Source organism: Lathyrus oleraceus, chromosome 6, assembly GCF_024323335.1.
Source record: "Lathyrus oleraceus cultivar Zhongwan6 chromosome 6, CAAS_Psat_ZW6_1.0, whole genome shotgun sequence".
Taxonomy (NCBI): domain Eukaryota; kingdom Viridiplantae; phylum Streptophyta; class Magnoliopsida; order Fabales; family Fabaceae; genus Lathyrus; species Lathyrus oleraceus.
The window spans coordinates 511,178,335-511,199,700 of NC_066584.1; the positions used below are offsets into that span (position 1 = coordinate 511,178,335).

The 21,366-nt window shown below is 35.7% G+C and overlaps 1 protein-coding gene across 1 annotated transcript; it reads left to right on the forward strand.

The window, feature by feature from the left end:
* The first annotated feature begins 18,981 nt into the window (after positions 1–18,981).
* LOC127098115 (60S ribosomal protein L35) lies at positions 18,982–20,570 on the forward strand. Its single transcript, XM_051036620.1, has 4 exons — positions 18,982–19,094; positions 19,181–19,316; positions 19,420–19,576; positions 20,335–20,570. The coding sequence occupies exons 1-4, from the start codon at positions 19,091–19,093 to the stop codon at positions 20,407–20,409; spliced, it is 372 nt and encodes a 123-aa protein (XP_050892577.1). The 5' UTR covers positions 18,982–19,090; the 3' UTR covers positions 20,410–20,570.
* Positions 20,571–21,366: the final 796 nt, after the last annotated feature.

Genomic DNA, 21,366 nt, shown 5'->3' on the forward strand with positions numbered 1-21,366 from the left:
CAAGCCCTTGCACAACCCTGAACAAATCCCTCACCATCTCTTTCAGTTCGAGGATGTCGGCGTTGGGAGGATCCATCAGTTTGGATTTGTTGCCCCTAGCAGGATATCCGAACAAACGAGCTATGCGCACCGGTCGACACCTACAAAATAGCAAATGGGTTAGTATGCATGAATGCAACGTCTGTCCATATGAGGAAGATTCTGTCCTTTGATTCTGGTTTCATCGAGACAGATAATTTTTGACTATAACATTCTGACATCAAGATGTCTCTCAACCAGATTCTCAATCCATAATACTCCCCATATGGCTAGACGTAGGTTTGGTGCAGATGAATGCAAAATGAGAATGATGCAGATGTATGCATGCACTGGGCCATCCTCCAAGTCATCTGATCATTTGTTGCTCTGAGTCACAGCCTTGATTTCTGAACTGATCATAACCATCTGAGGGAATATGTAACCACCAATCTGACCCACGGGTTCCGAAATAAACGGAAGACAGATACATCATCATCATCATCATCACCAATCTCTGAGCAGATACCCATCATCACCTGAATCGGCCCGGGGAATCCTGAAATAAACGGATCCCCACTGATAAATAACACGGCCCGGGGAATCCTGAAATAAACGGATCCCCACTGATAAATACCACAGACAGCACTCCGGCGTCTCAGAAATAAACGGCCATAAATCTGACTCATAAATAGGACCCACGGAACAAATAGTCACCATCTGAATCACCATTTGTAAGAATTACCCTCCCCTCACAGGTAAATTCTAAACAGGTCATCCTAAGGCGGATAATAGTCTCGACAATCGAGCAGAGATACTCAATGGGTTTGCCCTTTCGGGTGTGCCATTGTAGCTCCCTTAAGACCGTCTAAACCAAAGATCCGGGAAATGATCGGTCACCAGAGTCAACAGCTCAGATGAAGTAACTAAGCCAAAGTGGATACTCCACAGAGGAAAGCACTATCAACTGAACCTCGTCCGGTTTGTGGTACATCACGCCGCCAGGCACGTGTTAACCTAACACGAAAGAGGCGACATGAGACCACACTAGTCCTAGGTGTATACTCGGGCCTGGGTTTTAGCCCCACTCAGAACACCCACCCCACACAGAGGAACCACCTGCACAGAGGATGGCAACATGATAGTATGATGCATGCAGACATTTATGCAAATACAGATACACACTGGTTAGAATAATAAATGCAATAAATCAAACATCACAAGCAACCTAAACTATCCTAGAACGCTAGGAAGGACTCGCTTAGGGAAGATGGACCAGCATAGGTCTACATCAATGTGTCCCCAGCAGAGTCGCCAGCTGTCGCATCCTGCGAAAAATCAACCGGCGAGACTCAAATAAAAACACACACAGAGCCGCCACTGCGCGTTATTTATCCCAAAATAGGGAAAGGAAACGCTCAGAGAAATCTGGAAAGGAAATGGTCTTGCGACCAAAGAGAAAGGGTAAGGGAGTCGGTTACGCAAGGGGAAGGTATTAGCACCCCTCACGTCCGTCGTACTCGACGGGATCCACGTTCTAAAATAAAGAATAGGTTGCTAAACATCACACACACACACAAGGGAACGCAGGTGGGGTTAGGAGAAGGGAGCTCGATAGGACGTCGCATCCTATGCCTACATATCTTGTCTGGAACAAGAATCAGAGCCACTGTAGTTCGGCTTACGCACGCCAAACAACACAAAACATACAAACAAGCAAGGGTGGCAAACATGGAGCCCGACAACCACTGGATGGAATTACGTCGGCATCCGAACCAAAACACACTCAAAAGGGCAAACGTGGAGCCCGACAGCCAATCAATGGACTTACGTCGGCATCCGAACCAAAACACACAATCAAATAACAAACAAACACACGCAAAAAAAGAAAAAGGTTGCCCGGAGTGGTCTCGCACGACCACCTGCCTACATACCTCGTCTGGAACGAGGATCAGGGCGATGTAGTTCCCCCTCAAGGGACTGAATCACTAGCCAGAAACCAGGGGAAGACACACTACCAGGGAGCTGGACTCGAGCCTAGTGTTGTCATGCATCGTTACCCTAAGTTCAGTTTTCTATCCTACTTGCATAAGCAAACTACTCCTATCCAGGAAAGAAGCAAGCATACAAGCATACAAAATAATTCAAGCATACATCAAATGAGAACAAGCATCTCAAACAGATATCCACATAGCACGCACTATAACCAAACAAGTGGGCTCACACAATAGGTTTGACTGCCTCAGCAAGTCATCTGTACGGGTTGTGTTTGCTCTTAACCTTGCCATTACGAGGCTAAGGTGAAGCAGATGAAAGGTGAAGTGAGGATCAGACCTCACAGCTCTTATCCCTGACCAGGGAGAGCTTCTGACAAATGAGCATGGGTCCAGAATGGGGGAACCCTTCTATACTCAAAGACTCTGACACAATGTGCACTGCACGGATCTTGGGCTTGTAATCTCAATGCTACAACCATGTAATGGGAGCAAGGAGAAGACTCAACTGAATAGTGGGGGATAGACTGCATATCCCTACCTTCCACCAATTGCCTTGATTAAGGACTTTACCTGCTTAGGCACAATATTAAACAATCACAAACATCGCCTCTTAAGGAGGACTTCAGACAGTTTGCCCGGTCAAATAACAGACCGGGTCTCCAGACTACATGAAGTTAGGAAGTTATACCTCAATGCAAGTTGCTTAAGCAAAGCAAAGCAAAAGTTCACAAGGAACTGAGCAACTAAAAGTACCTGGAAACAGTCAAACACAGTTAGTACTCAGACAGACAAAAATAAACAGCAAGTATTAATCAGTCAAACTATACAAACTAATGCACAACAAAGGCAAGCTATGAGCTCAAGCCCAAACTTCACAACCTACAAAACAAAGTTATGTTAGTGTACAAACATCAAACAACATCAATTGAATTGACTTGGATCATTCTCCATAAACATTGCACCTTTTCATCCTGAAAACTCAATCAAATGTTAGAAACTAGACCACTAGGCCAAGCCTAGGGTCCAAAGGCAAGAAAAATTCCTAAACAGCAAGGGATATCCAACCAAAGTCAAATTAATGTCAAACAAAAGCCAACACAATTAGTCCCATGTCCATATCATTCATTATATTTATTTCATGCACAAAACAATTCAAACTAGTTCAAATGGAGCACCAAACATGCAAACAGAACTATTGCATTCAATTCCATATCAAAACAATTCTAAAAATTCTCAAATAATTTACACCTAAACAGGGGATACTCAAGGTCTAGCATGTCAAATTTTAGCTCAATTGGGCAAAGGGAACCATGTCAATGAAAATCAACAAAAACAGACACAATTATATGAGCCAAATCACAACATCAACACATGCATTCACTTCAAAAATTCATAAGTTCATGAAAACAAAAAAGAAATGAATGGGACCAAAACAGGGATGTTCTATCATGCGTCTATTACAAGCATACCAAATTTCATGATCATTCAATACCATATGAGTATTTCACATTAAATCTACCAACCTATGTCACACAAGCTTGCACATTTGACCAACAGAGATGAAAAATAGCAATCAATTTGAAAATGCCACATAAAATTCCACAAAAATTCACATAGCATCTTAACATGTTAATGAAACATCATGCAAAATTTCATATTATTCTAACAAGTATAGGTCACTCAAAAAAATCCAGCAAGTTGACATAATGAGGTGTGACACAAATTGTCACACCTAAGTTCCAAAATTCACATCTCAATGACCAGGTATCAAAAATTCATGAAATGCACATGTAAATCTCCATTGATGTGTCTGGAATCACCACAAAAATTTCCAGACATTTATTTGTAAGCATGAGAATTTCACATTGAATTTGGCACAAGGTATCAAAAATGAGTACATGTTAAAGATCCCTAGAGCAAACAAAATGATTACCATGCACAACTTTCACCAATAGGTCAAAAATAATCTACAGTCAACAAGGAAGTCAAAGAAAAATTCTCATATTTTTCTGAATTTTCTATGATTTTTTATGAATTTTTAAAGGTCATTGTGATTTTTTTAGAATTTTTAATGAATTAAATTAATTAATTAGATTTAGTAATGGCAAAGTGGTAATTAGTTGGCGCGGGGGAGGGAAACAGCATATTCAAATTTTTAAACGGAAAAGTGGATCAAACTCATCAAATTTCCAGAAAACTCATCTTCTTCATCCAGCCATGCCAAGAACACGCAATCATCAAATCATCACCAAAATGAGCAAATGAATAACCGTTGAACTCGTCTAAGCACAAGGATCACAAATATCAACTTAATTTTTCCTAACAGTTCCTAAATCATCTGAATCGATCATGTTAGGGTTTGGTTACAAAACTTCCAATCCAGATTTCTTAGCCTACAGTGCATCATTTCACAAACCAAGCACATCACCATAACCTACGTTCTATGCTCTACAAAACGCACCTAAGCACTTGAAGAATCGTGACACTCGAAAAAATCACATACCTGGAATGGCAGTGGTGTTCTAGCTGTTCTTCGCGTGTGTTGACCTTAAACAGATGAGCCAAAAGCTTCAAGAAGTTGAAGGATGCGATTAGGTTCAATTATGGTAGCTCCTAGGGCTTGCAATCTTGATTTGCCATAGATGCATTCAAACTGGACAGTCGAGTTTCACCACTCCTTTCCTTCCAATCTTCCAAAACAGATGGATATGATGATGAGAGGAGATCAAATCAAAAAGAAATTCGAAGATTGATCAAAAATTGATGAAGATTTTTGGATTTGAAGGTTTTGTGTTCTTGAAGGAATTTGAGAGAATGAAGAGTTTTTTTGATCTGATTTTGGGAAGTGTGAGTTTCTGTTATGATTAGATGATGATTAGGAATATATATGATTGCTTAATCACCACTTAACCATGTTTAATTAACCAAATGGAATGATTAGTGAAATTGGTTAATTTCAAGTAAGGGCAAAATTGGAACTTCCCATGCCAGCTCATTGCCACCTCATGGACAGCTCACACACTCTCAAAATGACATGTGTGAGCTGTTGCAACTTGGTTCACTCTCATTGGATGAGTATTTTGGAAATTCACTATGTGGTGGCACTTTGTCCATTTTTGCAATTTCATTTTACAAGTCAAATTCCAAACCACAAGGCCTAGGCATATTATGATGATTCCAACAAGTTTCAAATACCATTTATGAGGTGTTGCAAAAATCCCCACTCAAAAATTCCAATTATTTCACAAGTTGGACAATTTTGCCCCTGGTTCATTTAACTGTCCAGTTGAAATTTGACTTTTTGCATTGACCACTTTTGAAAAAATCCAATTATGCACCATGAAAGTACATGTCAAGTGGAGTTTGTGCATATAAAGAACTTCCAATTTGGACAATCCATGTGGAAGTTATGGCCTCCTGATTATGGGTCATTTCTGAAATTCACTGAGCCATAATTTTCCAACCATACATGGGATTTTCAAGTTCTTGGACTTTTTGGAAAGGTGAGAACAAGATATACAACTTTCATGTTGAACAAATTTTCATTTGAAGCTTCCTTGGACACGTGGTCTTGAGGTCAAAAACTTTCCATTTTTGGAAACTTCTATTACAAGTCACTTTCTATTTTTGGCAGTTTTTGTCCTGACTTGATCTTCTTCATTCTTAAGCCTTGCAATGTCAAATAGCACTTGTTCTAACATGAATGAATTGTATCCAACTCATTTCCACCTCCCCATTCATCAGATCATGTACAGTTGACCACAGTTGACTTTTTATCTGATAGATGAATCTGGCAATGCATAGATCAAATTGAGCCCTAATCCTCTGATGAAATGGCTCAAGGGTGAAACCCCAGCCTCAATAATCTCAATACAATCATAAAATGAACCCCATATCCATCATAAACCTCATCTCCTGATCATGCCCTGATTGACCCAATGCAACTGATTAGGGTTGACCAGTGGTCAAAACCCTAATCTCAAGAAATCTGATCAATCTTCTGATGATGACAAACCATGATGATGATGTTGTATCATTGCAATCAAGATGAAGGCCAATCTCCATTGAGAATCATAAAACCCTAATTCACAGCCCAATCCTCAGATGGCCAATGATCAGTCAATAAAACCCTAACTTGCACTTTGACTTCCTCATCTTCTGAACAAAACTTGTGAGGATGACTTGCACAATGTAACCACATGATATGCAATATGCAATGCCTAATGACCTAAAAATGATATGTAATATGTTAATGCTAGTCCCAAGAGAGGAGGGCAAATTTTGAGGTGTTACACCTGCGCAGGTGTAATCGATTACCATGATTAGGGTAATCGATTACACAGTCCAAAATGGCAAAAAAATCAATTTTTTGTCTGTGTAATCGATTACCATGATTAGGGTAATCGATTACATAGTCCAAAATGGCCAAAAAATTAATTTTTTGTCTGGATAATCGATTACCATGATTAGGGTAATCGATTACCCAATCCAATTTATTTTTTTTATTATTTTTTTTAGAACTTTAACAGGATAACCCCCAGTTTTTCCCGGGTGTAAACATCATGCCTTGAGTCCGTGTAGTATGTATTTGGTTATGAAAGTTCAATGAATTATGACAATGAAATAATGAAAGCATGCATGTGCAGTAGGGTCATGGATCAGATGAAAGTTGTATCGGGGTAGGGTGAATTTTGAGGTATGACACGTTTCTGAAAAATCAGTGGCTTTTCAAACACCTCTTCATGCACCACTTCATGGAATATTTTCAATTCATCTTTGACAATTGTTCATGATTCTTTCAGAACATTACCATGTTTCATTTAAGGTGTTATGTGCATATAAATTCATGATCTTTCAAATTCAAACTTCATCTCTTTCAATCAATCTCTTAGAATTTTTATAATTCACACTTATTATTTTAAACCTTCATTCAAGATATTTTCTGCATATTTTCATATCATTCAAAATAGAAAATACTTGAGCAATCTAATATCTTTGTGTTTGTGAATTATTATCATTGGAAGAGAAGATCAAGTAAATTGATATATCACTTAGTGTGATCATTATACTACAAACTTTACATTCAAACCATTGTTGTAATCCATATCTTATTTTTTTAGAATTGTTGAAAAATAAGATTGTGTGTTTTGTAAACACCTTGCTGTCCAAGATTGTTGGAAGTAAGAAAGTTGAGTTTGAGAGGATTGTTCTCATATCAACTTGGTGAATTACAAGAGGTTGTTCTTGGTGATTGTGTATGTCTTGTACAAGTCATAACAGATAGTGAAATCTCTTTCATGTTGAAAGGGGACTGGAGTACTCTCGATCTGTGAGGGGAACCAGGATATCTCTTCATGTCCTTTACCTTTCTTCACTTTACCGTTCATCACTTAACATAACCAGGAAAGAAAGAACAAAGTTTTTCATAAACCGAAAAAAGTTTTCAAAGATCCTAATCCCCCCCCCTTAGGCGCTACTCAACTAACGATTGGCATCGGTGCAGGTTTTGGTAACTTGCTCCACAGATCCAGACGATGGCTTCCGCAAGCGTAAACCCGGTTTTTAAAGATGGAGGTAGTAGCAACAAACCACCTCTATTTTCTAGAGAATATTTTGAATTTTGGAAAATCGGCATGAAAGCACACTTAGAAGCACAAGGAGATGGTATATGGGAAACATTTGAAAATGGTCTACATAATCCTCTGAGTATGGTCATTGGTGTTGACACTTTGAAGGTTAAAAATTCATATGATGAAGACGATAAGAAAAGAATACTTAATGAAAAGAAAGCGATAAATATTCTTCAAAGTGCATTAAGTATGGATGAGTTCTTCCGCATATTTCAATATAAATCGTCAAAAGAAATTTGGGACACTTTGGTGGAGACTCACGAAGGAACCGCTGAAGTTAAAAGATCCAGATTAAACATATTGAGTCAAGAATATGAAATGTTCAGAATGCAGCCCGGAGAATCCATTGTTGCATTACAGAAAAGATTTGTTCACTTGACGAACCATTTAATTGCTCTCGGAAAAACATTTATAAATGATGATCTCAACCTTAAAGTGCTAAGATCCTTGACTAAAGAATGACAACCAAAAGTAACAGCCATATCGGAGAAGAAAAGTCTTTCCACTATGACATCCGCATCATTATTCGGAAAACTCCAAGAACATGAACTTGAACTTGGTAGACTCGAAAAGCATGAAAGTCAAGAGAAGAAATCCAAAGGAATTGCTTTAAAAGTATATTCAAAGGAAGATAAAAATGATGGCGTAACGGAGGAAGATGAAAATTTCATGCTCCTTGTTAAAAGGCTTGGTAAGTTCTTTAGTAAAAATGACAAACCCTTTAATGCAAAAAGAAATAAACATTTCAGGAAAAGGGGGGCTTCCACATCTACGTAAGAAGCCACCTGTTATGAATGTGGAAAGCAAGGTCATATAAAGCCGGATTATCCGCAACTCTCAAAGAAAGGTGGCTTTAAAGGCAAGAAGGATTTCAAGAATAAAAGGGCATATGTTACATGGGAAGATAATGAGACAAGTTCTTCATCCGAATCAGAAAGCGACGAATGTGCAAATCTAGCATTAATGGCCTCACACCATTCCGACGATGAAGAAGATGAGGTTAGTAATGATTTTTCTCTTTTCGCTAGTGATGCGCAAGGTGCTATAAATGAACTTCTTGAAGAATTCAAAATTCTGTATAAAACTATATCATCTCAAAAGAAAACAATTTTATCTTTAGAAGAAAAAATCGCGACAATTGAAAAAGATGTCAACGATGAAAAATAAAAGATGATTAGTGAAAAACAGAATTGTGTATGTAAAAATTGTGAATCACTTTCTTTCTAAATTGTCCAATTAAAAAATAGTTCTTGAAAGGTATGAAAAAGGACAAATTGGGTTGGAAGGTGTCCTTAGCCAACAAAGATATTCCAATGACAAAAGTGGACTTGGTTATTCAAAATTTTCCAAGCCAAGTTCAAGCAAAATTGTCTTTGTTAAAGCTAATGACCAACCAACTAAAGAGAAAGTGAACAAGGCAAAAAATGTTCATCACTATCCTAAAATAAAAATATTTTCTAAAAAGAAATCTTATGTTCCTAGATATAGAAGCAATTGTGAACCTACTTGTTTTTATTGCGAAATAATTGGTCATACACCTAATGCATGATATGTTAGAAATTTGAGTCTAGCAAGTGGGCATTACGTATGGGTAAAGAAAGGCATTAATTATGAAGGACTCAAAGCAATTTGGGTATCTAACAAAACGTAATTTTGTTTTGTAGGTATGCTTGAAAACCACATCAAATCTTTCGTATCTTGATAGTGGGTGTTCTAAGCATATGACGGGAGACATTAACAAATTTTCAAATCTAGTATGGAAGGCCAAGGGTTATGCCACATATGGTGATAGCAAGAAAAGGAGAATTCTTGGCATAGGAAAAGTTGGAGCACCACCTTTCACATCCATTGAAGATGTCCTTTATGTCGAAGGACTAAAGCACAATCTACTAAGTATTAGCCAACTTTGCGACAAGGGCTTCAAAATCAAGTTCACCAAGGATGAATGCTTGATTGAAGATGAAGTCTCTCATGAGGTAAAACTCAAAGGTACAAGAATTAATAACATATTTATGATTTCCCTTGATGATGTTCCTTTGAAGGTAAAATGTCTTATGGTGAGCAATAATGAGTCATGGTTGTGGCATAAAAGATTCACACATATTCACATGGAACATTTGAATAAACTTATAAAGCATGACCTTGTCATTGGTTTGCCTAAGATAAAATTCGTCAAAGATAGACTTTGTCATGCACGTCAAAAGGGAAAACAAACCAATCAACTTTCACATTAAAGAATGTCGTGTCCACTACAAGGCCACTACAATTGTTATATATGGACTTATTTGGTCCATCAAGAACAAGAAACTTCGGAGGTAATGTATATGCTTTAGTTATTGTTGATGATTTCTCTAGATACACTTGGACTTTTTTCTTAGTGCAGAAAAGTGATGCATTCAAGGCGTTCAAGAGATATGCAAAGCAAATTCAAAACGAGAAATCTCTATCTATTGCCTCCATAAGAAGCGACCATGGTGGAGAATTTCAAAATGCCTCCTTCGAAGAGTTTTGCGAAGAAAATGGAATATTTCATAATTTCTCGGAACCAAGGACTCCTCAACAAAATGGAGTGGTAGAAAGAAAGAATAGGTCACTTGTGGAACTTGCAAGAATAATGCTTAGCGACTCAAATCTTCCAAAGTATTTTTGGGCGGATGCGGTAAGCACGACATGCTATGTAAGTAATAGAATTATTATTATACCTATCTTGAAAAAGACCCCTTATGAACTCTTCAAAGGAAGGAACCCAAACATCTCTTACTTTCACATTTTTGGATGCAAATGCTTTGTCCTCAACAATGACAAAGACAATCTAGGTAAGTTCGACGAGAAGTCCGACGAAGGTATATTTCTTGGATATTCTCTTACTAGTAAAGCATATAGAATATATAATAAAAGAAATTTAAAAATTGAAGAATCTATGCATGTTACTTTCGATAAATCTAACCCCTCCAATGAGGATATTATTTTGTGTGATGATGATGATGATATTGTAGAAGTTTCTCAAAAAGATACTTCAAGTGGAAACAATGGTGATCAACTAAAACATCAAGATGAGCAAGATCAATAAAAAACAAATGATAATGATCTACCTAAGGAATGGAGAACTCATCGGGATCATCCAATTGATAAAGTCATTGGTGATATTAGTCAAGGCGTTGCAACAAGATTAAATCTCAAAGATGCATGCTTAAATATGGCTTTTGTTTCACAAATTGAACCTTCCAAAGTTGATGAAGCTTTAGGTGACGACCAATGGATAATTGATATGCAAGAAGAGTTAAACCAATTCGAAAGGAATAGAGTTTGGGAACTTATCCCTAGGCCAAGTGATAAACACATCATAGGTACCAGATGGGTGTTTAAGAACAAGCTTGATGAGAATGGTATAATTGTTCGAAACAAAGCAAGGTTGGTGGCCCAAGGATACAATTAAGAGGAAGGCATTGATTTTGAAGAAACATTCGCTCCAGTTGGAAGGTTAGAAGCTATCCGTTTATTTATGCATGTTCATTAAATTTTCAATTATTTCAAATGGATGTCAAGAGCGCATTCTTGAATGGCTACATCAATAAAGAAGTGTATGTCAAGCAACCCCCCCGACTTTGAAGACTGAAAATCCTTCACATGTTTTCAAGTTGAGGAAAGCTCTTTATGGTCTAAAGCAAGCACCTAGAGCATGGTATGATCGTCTCAGCAACTTTCTTTGTGAAAAGGGATTTGAAAAAGGTAAAATTGACAAAACCTTGTTTATTAAGAAAATAAAAGGTAACACTTTATTGGTTCAAGTCTACGTTGACGACATCATTTTCGGCTCAACAAACAAAGAAATGTGTAAAGAATTTTCATCAATGATGCAAGGAGAATTCGAGATGTCCATGATGAGTAAGATGAACTATTTTCTTGGACTTCAAATTAAGCAACTGAAGGATGACATCTTCATCAACCAATCAAAGTACTGCAAAGAGTTATTAAAAAGGTTTGACTTGGATAGTTGCAAGGCAATGTCTACTCCAATGGGATCCGAATCTTATGTTGATCAAGATGAATAAGGTGTTTCGATTGACATAACAAACTATCGAGGTATGATTGGTTCCTTACTCTATTTGACGGCAAGCCGTCCTGATATTATATTTAGTGTGTGTCTTTGTGCTCGCTTTCAAGCCAATCCAAAAGAATCACATCTCACCGTTGTTAAGAGAATCATGAAGTATCTCAAGGGAACAACAAATGTCGACATATGGTATCCTAAAGGTAGTATTTGAAATTTAGTTTGTTATTCTGACGCTGATTATGCAGGAAGTAAAACTGATCGAAAAAGTACTAGTGGTACATGTCACATCCTTGGAAATGCATTAGTATCACGGGCTTGCAAGAAACAAGCGTGTGTTGCTTTTAGCACTGCCGAAGTGAACTACATAACAACAGGTAGTTGTTGCGCTCAAATACTTTGGCTTAAGCAACAACTTCGTGACTACAGACTCGACCTTGGATGCATTCCTCTCCGTTGTGACAACACAAGTGCGATAAACATTACAAAGAATCCGGTCATGCACTCAAGAACCAAACATATTGACATTCGACATCACTTTCTTCGTGACCACATGCTTCAAGGAGATGTCAAAGTCACATTTATGGATACTCATAATCAACTTACCGACACAAAATCTTTGCCACGAGAACCGTTTTACAAAATTCGAAGGGAACTTGGGATTCTAGATGAGTGTGACATATAATTCATAAAAAACACATCAATAATCAAAGGTGCACGTACGTTTCCAACTTATCTATTTACTTTTGCAATTTATTTCATGGCTCTCTACTTCTACTCCATTCTTTTACATGATTCATTGGGTGTATTTTGCATGAATCTTTGTTAAAAATATGTGTGTTTTAGCTCTTTTCACTGGGTAAATCGATTTACCCATAATGTTAATCGATTTCCCCATAAAATAGTAGCACTGGTTTTTCGTTTTTGGCACATCTGGTACTGAGTAAATCGATTTACCCATGATGTAAATCGATTTACCCATAAAATAGTGGCATTGTTTTTTTCGTGTTTGACATATTTTGAACTGGGTAAATCGATTTACCCATGATGTAAATCGATTTACCCCTGAAACTTTTCTCTTTTTGTGCTTTCTGGCCGTATGGTAATCGATTTACCTATGGGGTAAATCGATTTACCCTTACGTGTTCAAATTTTTTTCCTTTTCTTTTACTTTGGTTGGTCCAATCACATCCATTCTCTCTCCCATTTAAAAGCAAATTTTTTTCTCTCAAAACCTCACTTTAACCTAGCATCCAGAATCTGCCTCCTCGGTGCTCTCACCTCAAAAATTTCATCTTCTCCAAATCACCCAAAACCTTCATTTAAGTTTATCTCCATCATCTCCTAACCTTTACTCATGGCATCAAAACTTAAGAGGAAAGCTGGAACTGCTGGAAAAGGGAAATAAAAAGCTTCATCATCATCCATGGATGTTCACCATTACTTCAAAAGATCACACCCTAGAGGAATTGGAGAGGTATCAAAAGTATTATCAAAAGAAGATAGTCCAAACTCTAAAATACGGTGATCTCTCTTCCTTTCCTGAAGAATGCTTTAATTTTCAAGATAAATTAATTTCCCTAGGTTTAGGGGCTTTTATCACTTCTTTTGGACCTTATTATCCAGATTTAGTGAGAATGTTTTATTGCAACATGTGCATTGAGAATGGAAAATTTGTTTCACATGTTAGAGGGAAAAAGATTGCCTTGACCCCTAAGAGACTTGGTCAAATTTTGGACATTCCCTCGGGTGGTCACATGTTATATGATCCCGAGGATGAAGTATGGGATGATTATAATAAAAGAGAATTTTATTTCGGCTCGAGTAGGATATCGGGAGGCGAATATCATGAAAAGAGGGTTGAATCTCATGGTGGGGAAGAACCACCAAAGGATTTTTAGAGTGCTGGAAGTTTTTTCATCAATGATAGATTGCTTCATTATTTTTTGGCTTATGTTATACTTCCTAGAAATTCAAATCATTGCACTGTTACCGATACGGAAATGCAAACATTGTATGTTATTAAGAATGACATTTCGCTTAATTGGTCACGTCTCATTCTTCACCATATGATGACTCGCACCAACAAGCTTAACTCTCTTCCTTATGCTTGGTTCATCACTCGTATTATGGAGTATTTTAATGTTGATTTTGGTGATGTTGAGTATTGTCTTATGGATACAAGAAGTCACAAAATCTCTATCAAGAATGTGGACAAGCGGATGGGCTATCAGTATAATCTGGAAACTAAGTTGGTTATGTTTATTGGTGGCAATAATGAAGAAAATGAATAGATTCCTCAAGAAGGAAATGGTGGTGAAGATGTTCCTCCTCCAAATGTTCCTCCTCCAAGTGGTTTGAGTAATCAAGACCTCTTTAACTTCATGACAACTCATAAATTACGCTAAATCATGAAGCCACCACCAACCGCATAAACCTTCTTCAAACCGACATGAATCAACACTTATCTTATCTCTACTCGCATCTCAATATCCCTCCATATGATCCAAATAACCCGACTACTCCTGCTCCTATTTTTATGCCCATTTAACAATAATTTCCATACCAAGGCAACAACTACAACAACACTAACACTGACATGAACCAACCTTAGTGTTTTTCTGTTTGTGTGTATTGTTCTTGTTATAGGTTGCTAATAGCACATTTGGTTTCATTATGTTTTAATTATGTCTAATATTTGAACTATTTTAGTGTAAGGTACTTGGTACCACAACTTTGTATGTTTGCATTATTTATGACTTCAATTTTGGAATGCATTTGAGGTTGTTTTACAAGTTATGCTGTATATTCTATTTTATATTTGTCATGTTATTATCTTTCACCCATCTTTCCCTTCTTTTTGATAATGTCAAAGGGGGGAGAAAGGTGTTATGAATTATGTTTGTATGCTTATGAATTTCCTAAGGTACAAATGATACAAATCTCCTTCAAGATGATCAAGTCAACATGATCATATGCTTCTCAAATTTAGGGGGAGTTATACATCTTAGGGGGAGAAATTTTCGTTTCCGGAAATTGCAACGCATCAAAGAGGATTATTTGTCATCATCAAAAAGGGGGAGAATGTAGAGTCAAACTTCTTTACGATGAATGTATTTTGATGAAGACAAAACTCCAAGCAACAAGAAGACAAAGATTTTACTCAATGATAAAACATCTTGATTTAGGAAGTTAAGCTTTTCATTTCAAGAAGGTATAATGAGAATACCTACCTTCACTAAAGTCTTAGATGCTCAAATATTCATATGGTTATTGCATAACTTTTCATAGTGCATGGAAAATGTCTTAGAATCATATTTCTCATTTTCAAACTGGGTAAATCGATTTACCTATAAGGGAAATCGATTTACCATTGAAGCATTCATATTTTTTAAATGCAAAGAATAATTTTTTCACTTAGGTAAATCGATTTACCACTAAGGGAAACCGATTTACCACTGGAGCATTACTTTTCCAGAAGCAAAATTTTAAGTTTTTTAACTAGGTAAATCGATTTACCTCTTAGGGAAATCGATTTACCTCTTAGGGAAATCGATTTACCACTGAAAGTTTTTGAATTTTTTTAAATGTTGCAACAGGGAAATCAATTTACCTATTATGTAAATCGATTTACCACTGTGCGTTTCTGAAAAATCAGTGGCTTTTCAAACACCTCTTCATGCACCACTTCATGGAATCTTTTCAATTCATCTTTGACAATTGCTCACGATTCTTTCAGAACATTACCATGTTTCATTTAAGGTGTTATGTGCATATAAATTCATGATCTTTCAAATTCAAACTTCACCTCTTCCAATCAATCTCTTAGAATTTTCAGAATTCACACTTATTGTTTTAAACCTTCATTCAAGATATTTTCTGCATATTTCCATATTATTCAAAATAGAAAATACTTGAGCAATCTAATATCTTTGTGTTTGTGAATTATTGTCATTGGAAGAGAAGATTAAGTAAATTGATATATCACTTAGTGTGATCATTATACTACAAACTGTATATTCAAACCATTGTTGTAATACATATCTTATTTTTTTAGAATTGTTGAAAAATAAGATTGTGTGTTTTGTAAACACCTTGCTGTCCAGGATTGTTGGAAGCAAGAGGGTTGAGTTTGAGAGGATTATTCTCATATCAACTTGATGAATCACAAGAGGTTGTTCTTGGTGATTGTGTATGTCTTGTACAAGTCATAATAGATAGTGAAATCTCTTTCATGTTGAAAGGGGACTGAAGTACTCTCGATCTGTGAGGGGAACCAGGACATCTCTTTGTGTTCTTTACCTTTTCGCACTTTACCGTTCATCACTTAACATAACCAGAAAAAAAGAACAAAGTTTTTCATAAACCGGAAAAAGTTTTCAAAGATCCTAATTCACCCCCTCTCTTAGGCGCTACTTAACTAACAACACCGTTGACACTCTTCAACAAAATGTTTCTTACTCACCACCCTTGTGGCACCATTGACTTTCGATACAAGTAAGTAAGTCCCTTTCTCGAAATAGACTCTGATACCATGCATTGAGGGAGTTTTTTACTAGGGAGCATTGGATATTGTGAGACTTCTTCTTTTAGAGAAAAACCTTTTGTGAGAGACATACCACATATTCACCCAAAATCTTAAGGTGGTATGTGAGTGAGTTTTCTCACTTATAAATGCTCAAGTCTCCATATTTGCAATCAATATGGGACTATTACTCACACTTGCTATATTCTCAACAATTAAAAGACTTTAGCAGCATAATCTAACAGTTTATGCACTCTCCCGAGCAATAACAAATCAGTTATTCAAGTTGTTACTCAGTCTCTTGGAGGAACGATGTTCTTAATATAACATATTTGATTGCTTCCAAGACAAAGCCTTTCTTTCCATCTGAGTCGTTTCAATGTTTGTCTCGGTTAAGACTGAGGTAGGAGTTGAAGTATGGGATGTAACCACCTCACAGGTAGCTATGGCCTTCCTCCTCATGAATAGATTCTTAAGGGGTCTCATGTTATTTATAAAAGAAAATAAGGGATAGTCAGCATAATATTATTAGAATGGAAAAAAATAAACGTAACAATAATTTCTCTCTGCACCAAACAATTTCCCCCCCAAGAGCGACAACCACATCCATAATCACACACATATTAATAAAGCTCATCTTCTTCTTGGTAGGTGGTATGTCCGAAGGACCGACTCCCTCTTTCAAAATAATAATAATAATAATAATAGTAATAATAATAATAATAATACATAATGTAATGTAAGGAAAGAAAAATAATGTTGGTAATAGTCCTTACTAATGAGAAATTAAGATACAATAACATGCCAATACACAACGTATATAAATTTTCTCAAACCCAACAAATCTCCCCCTCATAACTATATGGAGGAAATCGTTAAACCGGTGATATCACAACAAACTTCAAATTTCCCTCTTGGTAATATTTTAGTAATCATATCAGAAACATTATCATATGTATTAACTTTAGTTAACTCCAACATCTTAGCATTGAAAATATCACATATCCAATGATATATCACATCAATGTGTTTGGACCTATTATGAAAAGTTGGATTCTTACCAAGATGAATACCGCTTTGATTATCAACAAATAACACATATTTTTCTTGAAAAAACCAAACTCTTACGAAATTTTCTTCAATCATGGTAACTCATTGCATGCTTCGGTAATTGTAATGAACTCAGCTTCTGTAGTAGACATTGTTATAACAAAATTTGGTTATGCATCTATACCTTGAGTTTTGATGATAACAATGTTATATTTGTGTGTGAATAATTTTGGTACCGTAATGATTTGTTATTGTGAATCTTTAACGGTCAGTTCTGATTATAAGTTTCTGACGTGCAACGTCATTAGTTTCTGAACATTTTGTTCCGAATTCCGCTTTTGCGCTAGTCATAAGAAGTTCTGAAACATGCAAAGTTGTTGTTGTAATGTTCATTTAGTGAATGTGCATTACCTTTTGAGTCCAAAATGTAGAATAAAACTATAACATCATTTAAAAAATGTAGAATAACGATTGTGCTTTATCCATTTCGACGCGAAACAATAGAATATTACAAAAAATTAATAATGACTTATCTTCTCTCCCCTTAGGGGAGAAGTATTTATATAGGATTTAGGAAATGGTATCCGTCCCCCCTTTAACCAAGGGAGACTACTAACCACCTATTATCAATGGAGTCGTGACATGAATCGTTCTGGTATGACAAAAAATTAAATGGTATCCGTCCCCCCTTTAACCAAGGGAGACTACTAACCACCTATTATCAATGGAGTCGTGACATGAATCGTTCTGGTATGACTTAGTAAGGAGACACCAATATTATACACGTCATATGTTCCAAGAACGAGACCTCATACTCCACAAAGATAGCGTCCAGACCATGTCTTACAGGGTGAGGACCTCAGCGTCAACACTACAATTTCTTTTATAAAAAAAGTGAGTAGTTGTATTTTTGTATTTTTTATTTCTATGAAAATATAAGTTGTTGACAATAAATTTTAAAATTGTATGAATATTAAGAAATAATAATTATAATTTATTAAATGCGGAAGTCTCAATCTCTCATTAATAGGAATACTAATTGTATTCACCTAACAAACTCTCGTTTATTAAAAATATCAACATTCATATTACAAAGTATATACTAATATAAAATTCGGAGAGTTGATAGAAAATTATAAAATCTTATAAATACAGACTAACCAATACCACCTGATTCAACTTCTTTTAATAATAATTTAATTTATTAGTTTATTATCTACTTAATTATAATAAATAAACATAATATAAAATTTGTTGACTTTTTAATATTTTATTATAAGATATTTATTTTAATTTTCGGTGCATGGGATAAAATAAAAATAAAAATTATTATGCATTATTAATATAAAATGTTTTACACTATTATATGAGTTTAATTGATATGCAAGTATAAATAATTTTATACAATCTTCCAATATAAATTCATCGACAGAATACATAATAACATTGAAAGTGCATATACGATTTTCTCTTATTTTATAATGTGACAGCATATCTCAATTAACTTCATAAAATAATGGGTTAAAATAAAATAATTAATTCACAAAACTTGGCTACATTAATATTAAAAAATAATACTAGTATAATTGAATTAAGAACACTAATTATAATTAACATTAACATTTAGTTTGAGGCCCATTCAGTATCCATTTATCAAAGCCCAATTAAAAAAATAAAGCCCATTTAAAAACAAAATATGGGCTCAGAACCCAAAATAAACTCGATATTTATAATATCCAAAGGCTTTCTTTGCCTCTCTCATTTTCAGGTTAGCTAGGGTTTGTAGCAACGAGAGGAAGGAGCAGCCGTCGTGAATTTAACAATGGGTAATTTTTCTTAAACCCTAATTTCTCAATTCCAATCCTCAATCACTCGTTTTTCTCATGATTCTGATTTGTGTTTGATTCTTCAGCCAGAATCAAGGTTCACGAATTGAGGCAGAAAGCCAAAGCTGATCTCTTGAGTCAGCTCAAGGACCTCAAGGCCGAACTCGCCTTGCTCCGTGTTGCTAAGGTCACCGGTGGTGCACCCAACAAGCTCTCCAAGATGTAAAAATCATTTTTTTGTGGTTTCTAGTTCTAATTGGTTGATGCGCGTTAGGTGTTTGTGTTAATGATTGATGTTTTTTTTTTGGATCGTTGTGTTTTTCAGCAAGGTGGTGAGGCTGTCGATTGCTCAGGTTTTGACAGTGATTTCTCAGAAGCAGAAGGCTGCATTGAGGGAAGTTTACAAGAACAAGAAGTATTTGCCACTTGATCTCCGCCCTAAGAAGACCAGGGCTATTCGCCGAAGGCTCACCAAGCACCAGGTAGTACTTCATTTTGTTTTCAACTTTCATTTGTGTTTATTATGTTTAATTAGGTTTACTATTAGATTTAACCAGATCTCTAATTAGGTTCAGAACAATTTCAATAAATCTTGTGCTGATATTGTATTAGTGGCCTGCTATTTTTCAAAGGGTTCATTGTTTATTCTTGTTTCCAAACAGTATGTACATTCTTCAGTAATTGTACTGTATATAACATTATTTACTCATGTAATAACTGTATGAGAAAATTGCTGCAAATGTGTAATAGGAGCCTTATAAGAACCAGTTGTTAAGGAATATGGATTACTAGTTTGATAATATAGTTCAGTCGTTTGATACTAGTGACATTCAGAGCTTTATTAATTGATATGTGTATTGCATCATCTTCTTCTAGTAAGGCTTACTTTGAATCAAGCTAATTTTAAAACTCTATCAATTCTTTTATTTATTTCAAACAGTAACCAATGACAATGTAATTTTGGTTTGATATAGGATTATTAGAGAAATGTGATTTACTTGAATTTGGTCTTTCTATCTAAACCTAATCCCCAACTGATGATGGTATACAAGTTGCATAAGAGCAATAGACATTTGACAGTGTAGTTTTTTATGCTTATGTTTTTCATCTATTCATGCATTTTCTGTTTGAGTGGGTGTGTATATATCTTGTATGATCTTATTGCAGCCTATAAATTTTCATGTATAGAACTAGACATTATGTTGGATTTTTGGCTAACTTTCACTTCTTGTTCATGCAGGCTTCTCTTAAGACCGAGAGGGAGAAGAAGAAAGAGACATACTTCCCATTGAGGAAGTATGCCATCAAAGCATAAAACTGTAGAACAACCATATCTATCTATTGGAGATTTACATCTTTCATAGTTGACAAGTTTTGATATTTCTACTTTTGTATTTGCATGCTTGTGTTATCTAGTTTTTCTTCATCAGACATGTTACCTTTTCATGAAGTTATTAGAATTTCTCGATTTTGTTAGTTTCTGCCTTCAAGGAACTAGGATTATGACGGATTGTTTAAAATTGATGAATACTCTGTTTTGTTCTTTTATTTATCAACATTTTCCATATATATTGTTTTATAACATAGTTGATTTACTGGGAGGTGATGGTCAGAAACTTTTTAACAACACAGCTTTAGACAAAGGAAGTTAAAGATTCATATTTTCTTTGGTGTCTGTTCCTCCCTTTAAACTGAATCTTAGTTTAGAAACAGTAAAAAAATAACACTTGAAAAATGAGTATTTGATATTTCATCTAGTTTTCTTGAGTAGGTGGTCTAGTGCTTAAATTATACGTGGAATCCATTTGTAGTTTACATCAATTGTTCTAGTGTGTATGTTATGCTTTCTTGTTTTTACAATGATGGATTCCTTTAGATGTTCTTGATATTTTCAATCCAAGTAAATAAGTCTTTTGTTAGAGGATGAGGATAAAATATTTGAAGTTTTTAAGAGCTTTAGACAACATGTTGGACAAAAGATTTATTTGATCCAATTGTTCTAAAAGGTAATAAATATATTCCTTACGGCAATGGAAAGCATGTTCATAAAATAATTCATGGCTTGTTCTGTTTATTACCATTTACAAATTGTGTTGCATTGTGGCTTTGCAAGTCATCGAGTAGGTTTTGGAGTAATTGTCCATTTCTCGTTGGTATCAAGTGCGTCTATGTTCTTCTTTCTTGGTAGCTATGATTGCTTGCTGGTTGAGCTCAGTTTCTTACGCAGTTATGATGAAATGAAATATTTGTAGTTTTAGGAAAGTATTGAGTA

What these genes read in the sequence shown, in the direction of transcription:
- LOC127098115 (XM_051036620.1), top strand. An exon ending in CCCAACAAGCTCTCCAAGAT is followed by an intron (nt 19,317 to 19,419) that starts GTAAAAATCATT and finishes TGTGTTTTTCAG; the next exon opens with CAAGGTGGTGAGGCTGTCGA. An exon ending in GAAGGCTCACCAAGCACCAG is followed by an intron (nt 19,577 to 20,334) that starts GTAGTACTTCAT and finishes TTGTTCATGCAG; the next exon opens with GCTTCTCTTAAGACCGAGAG.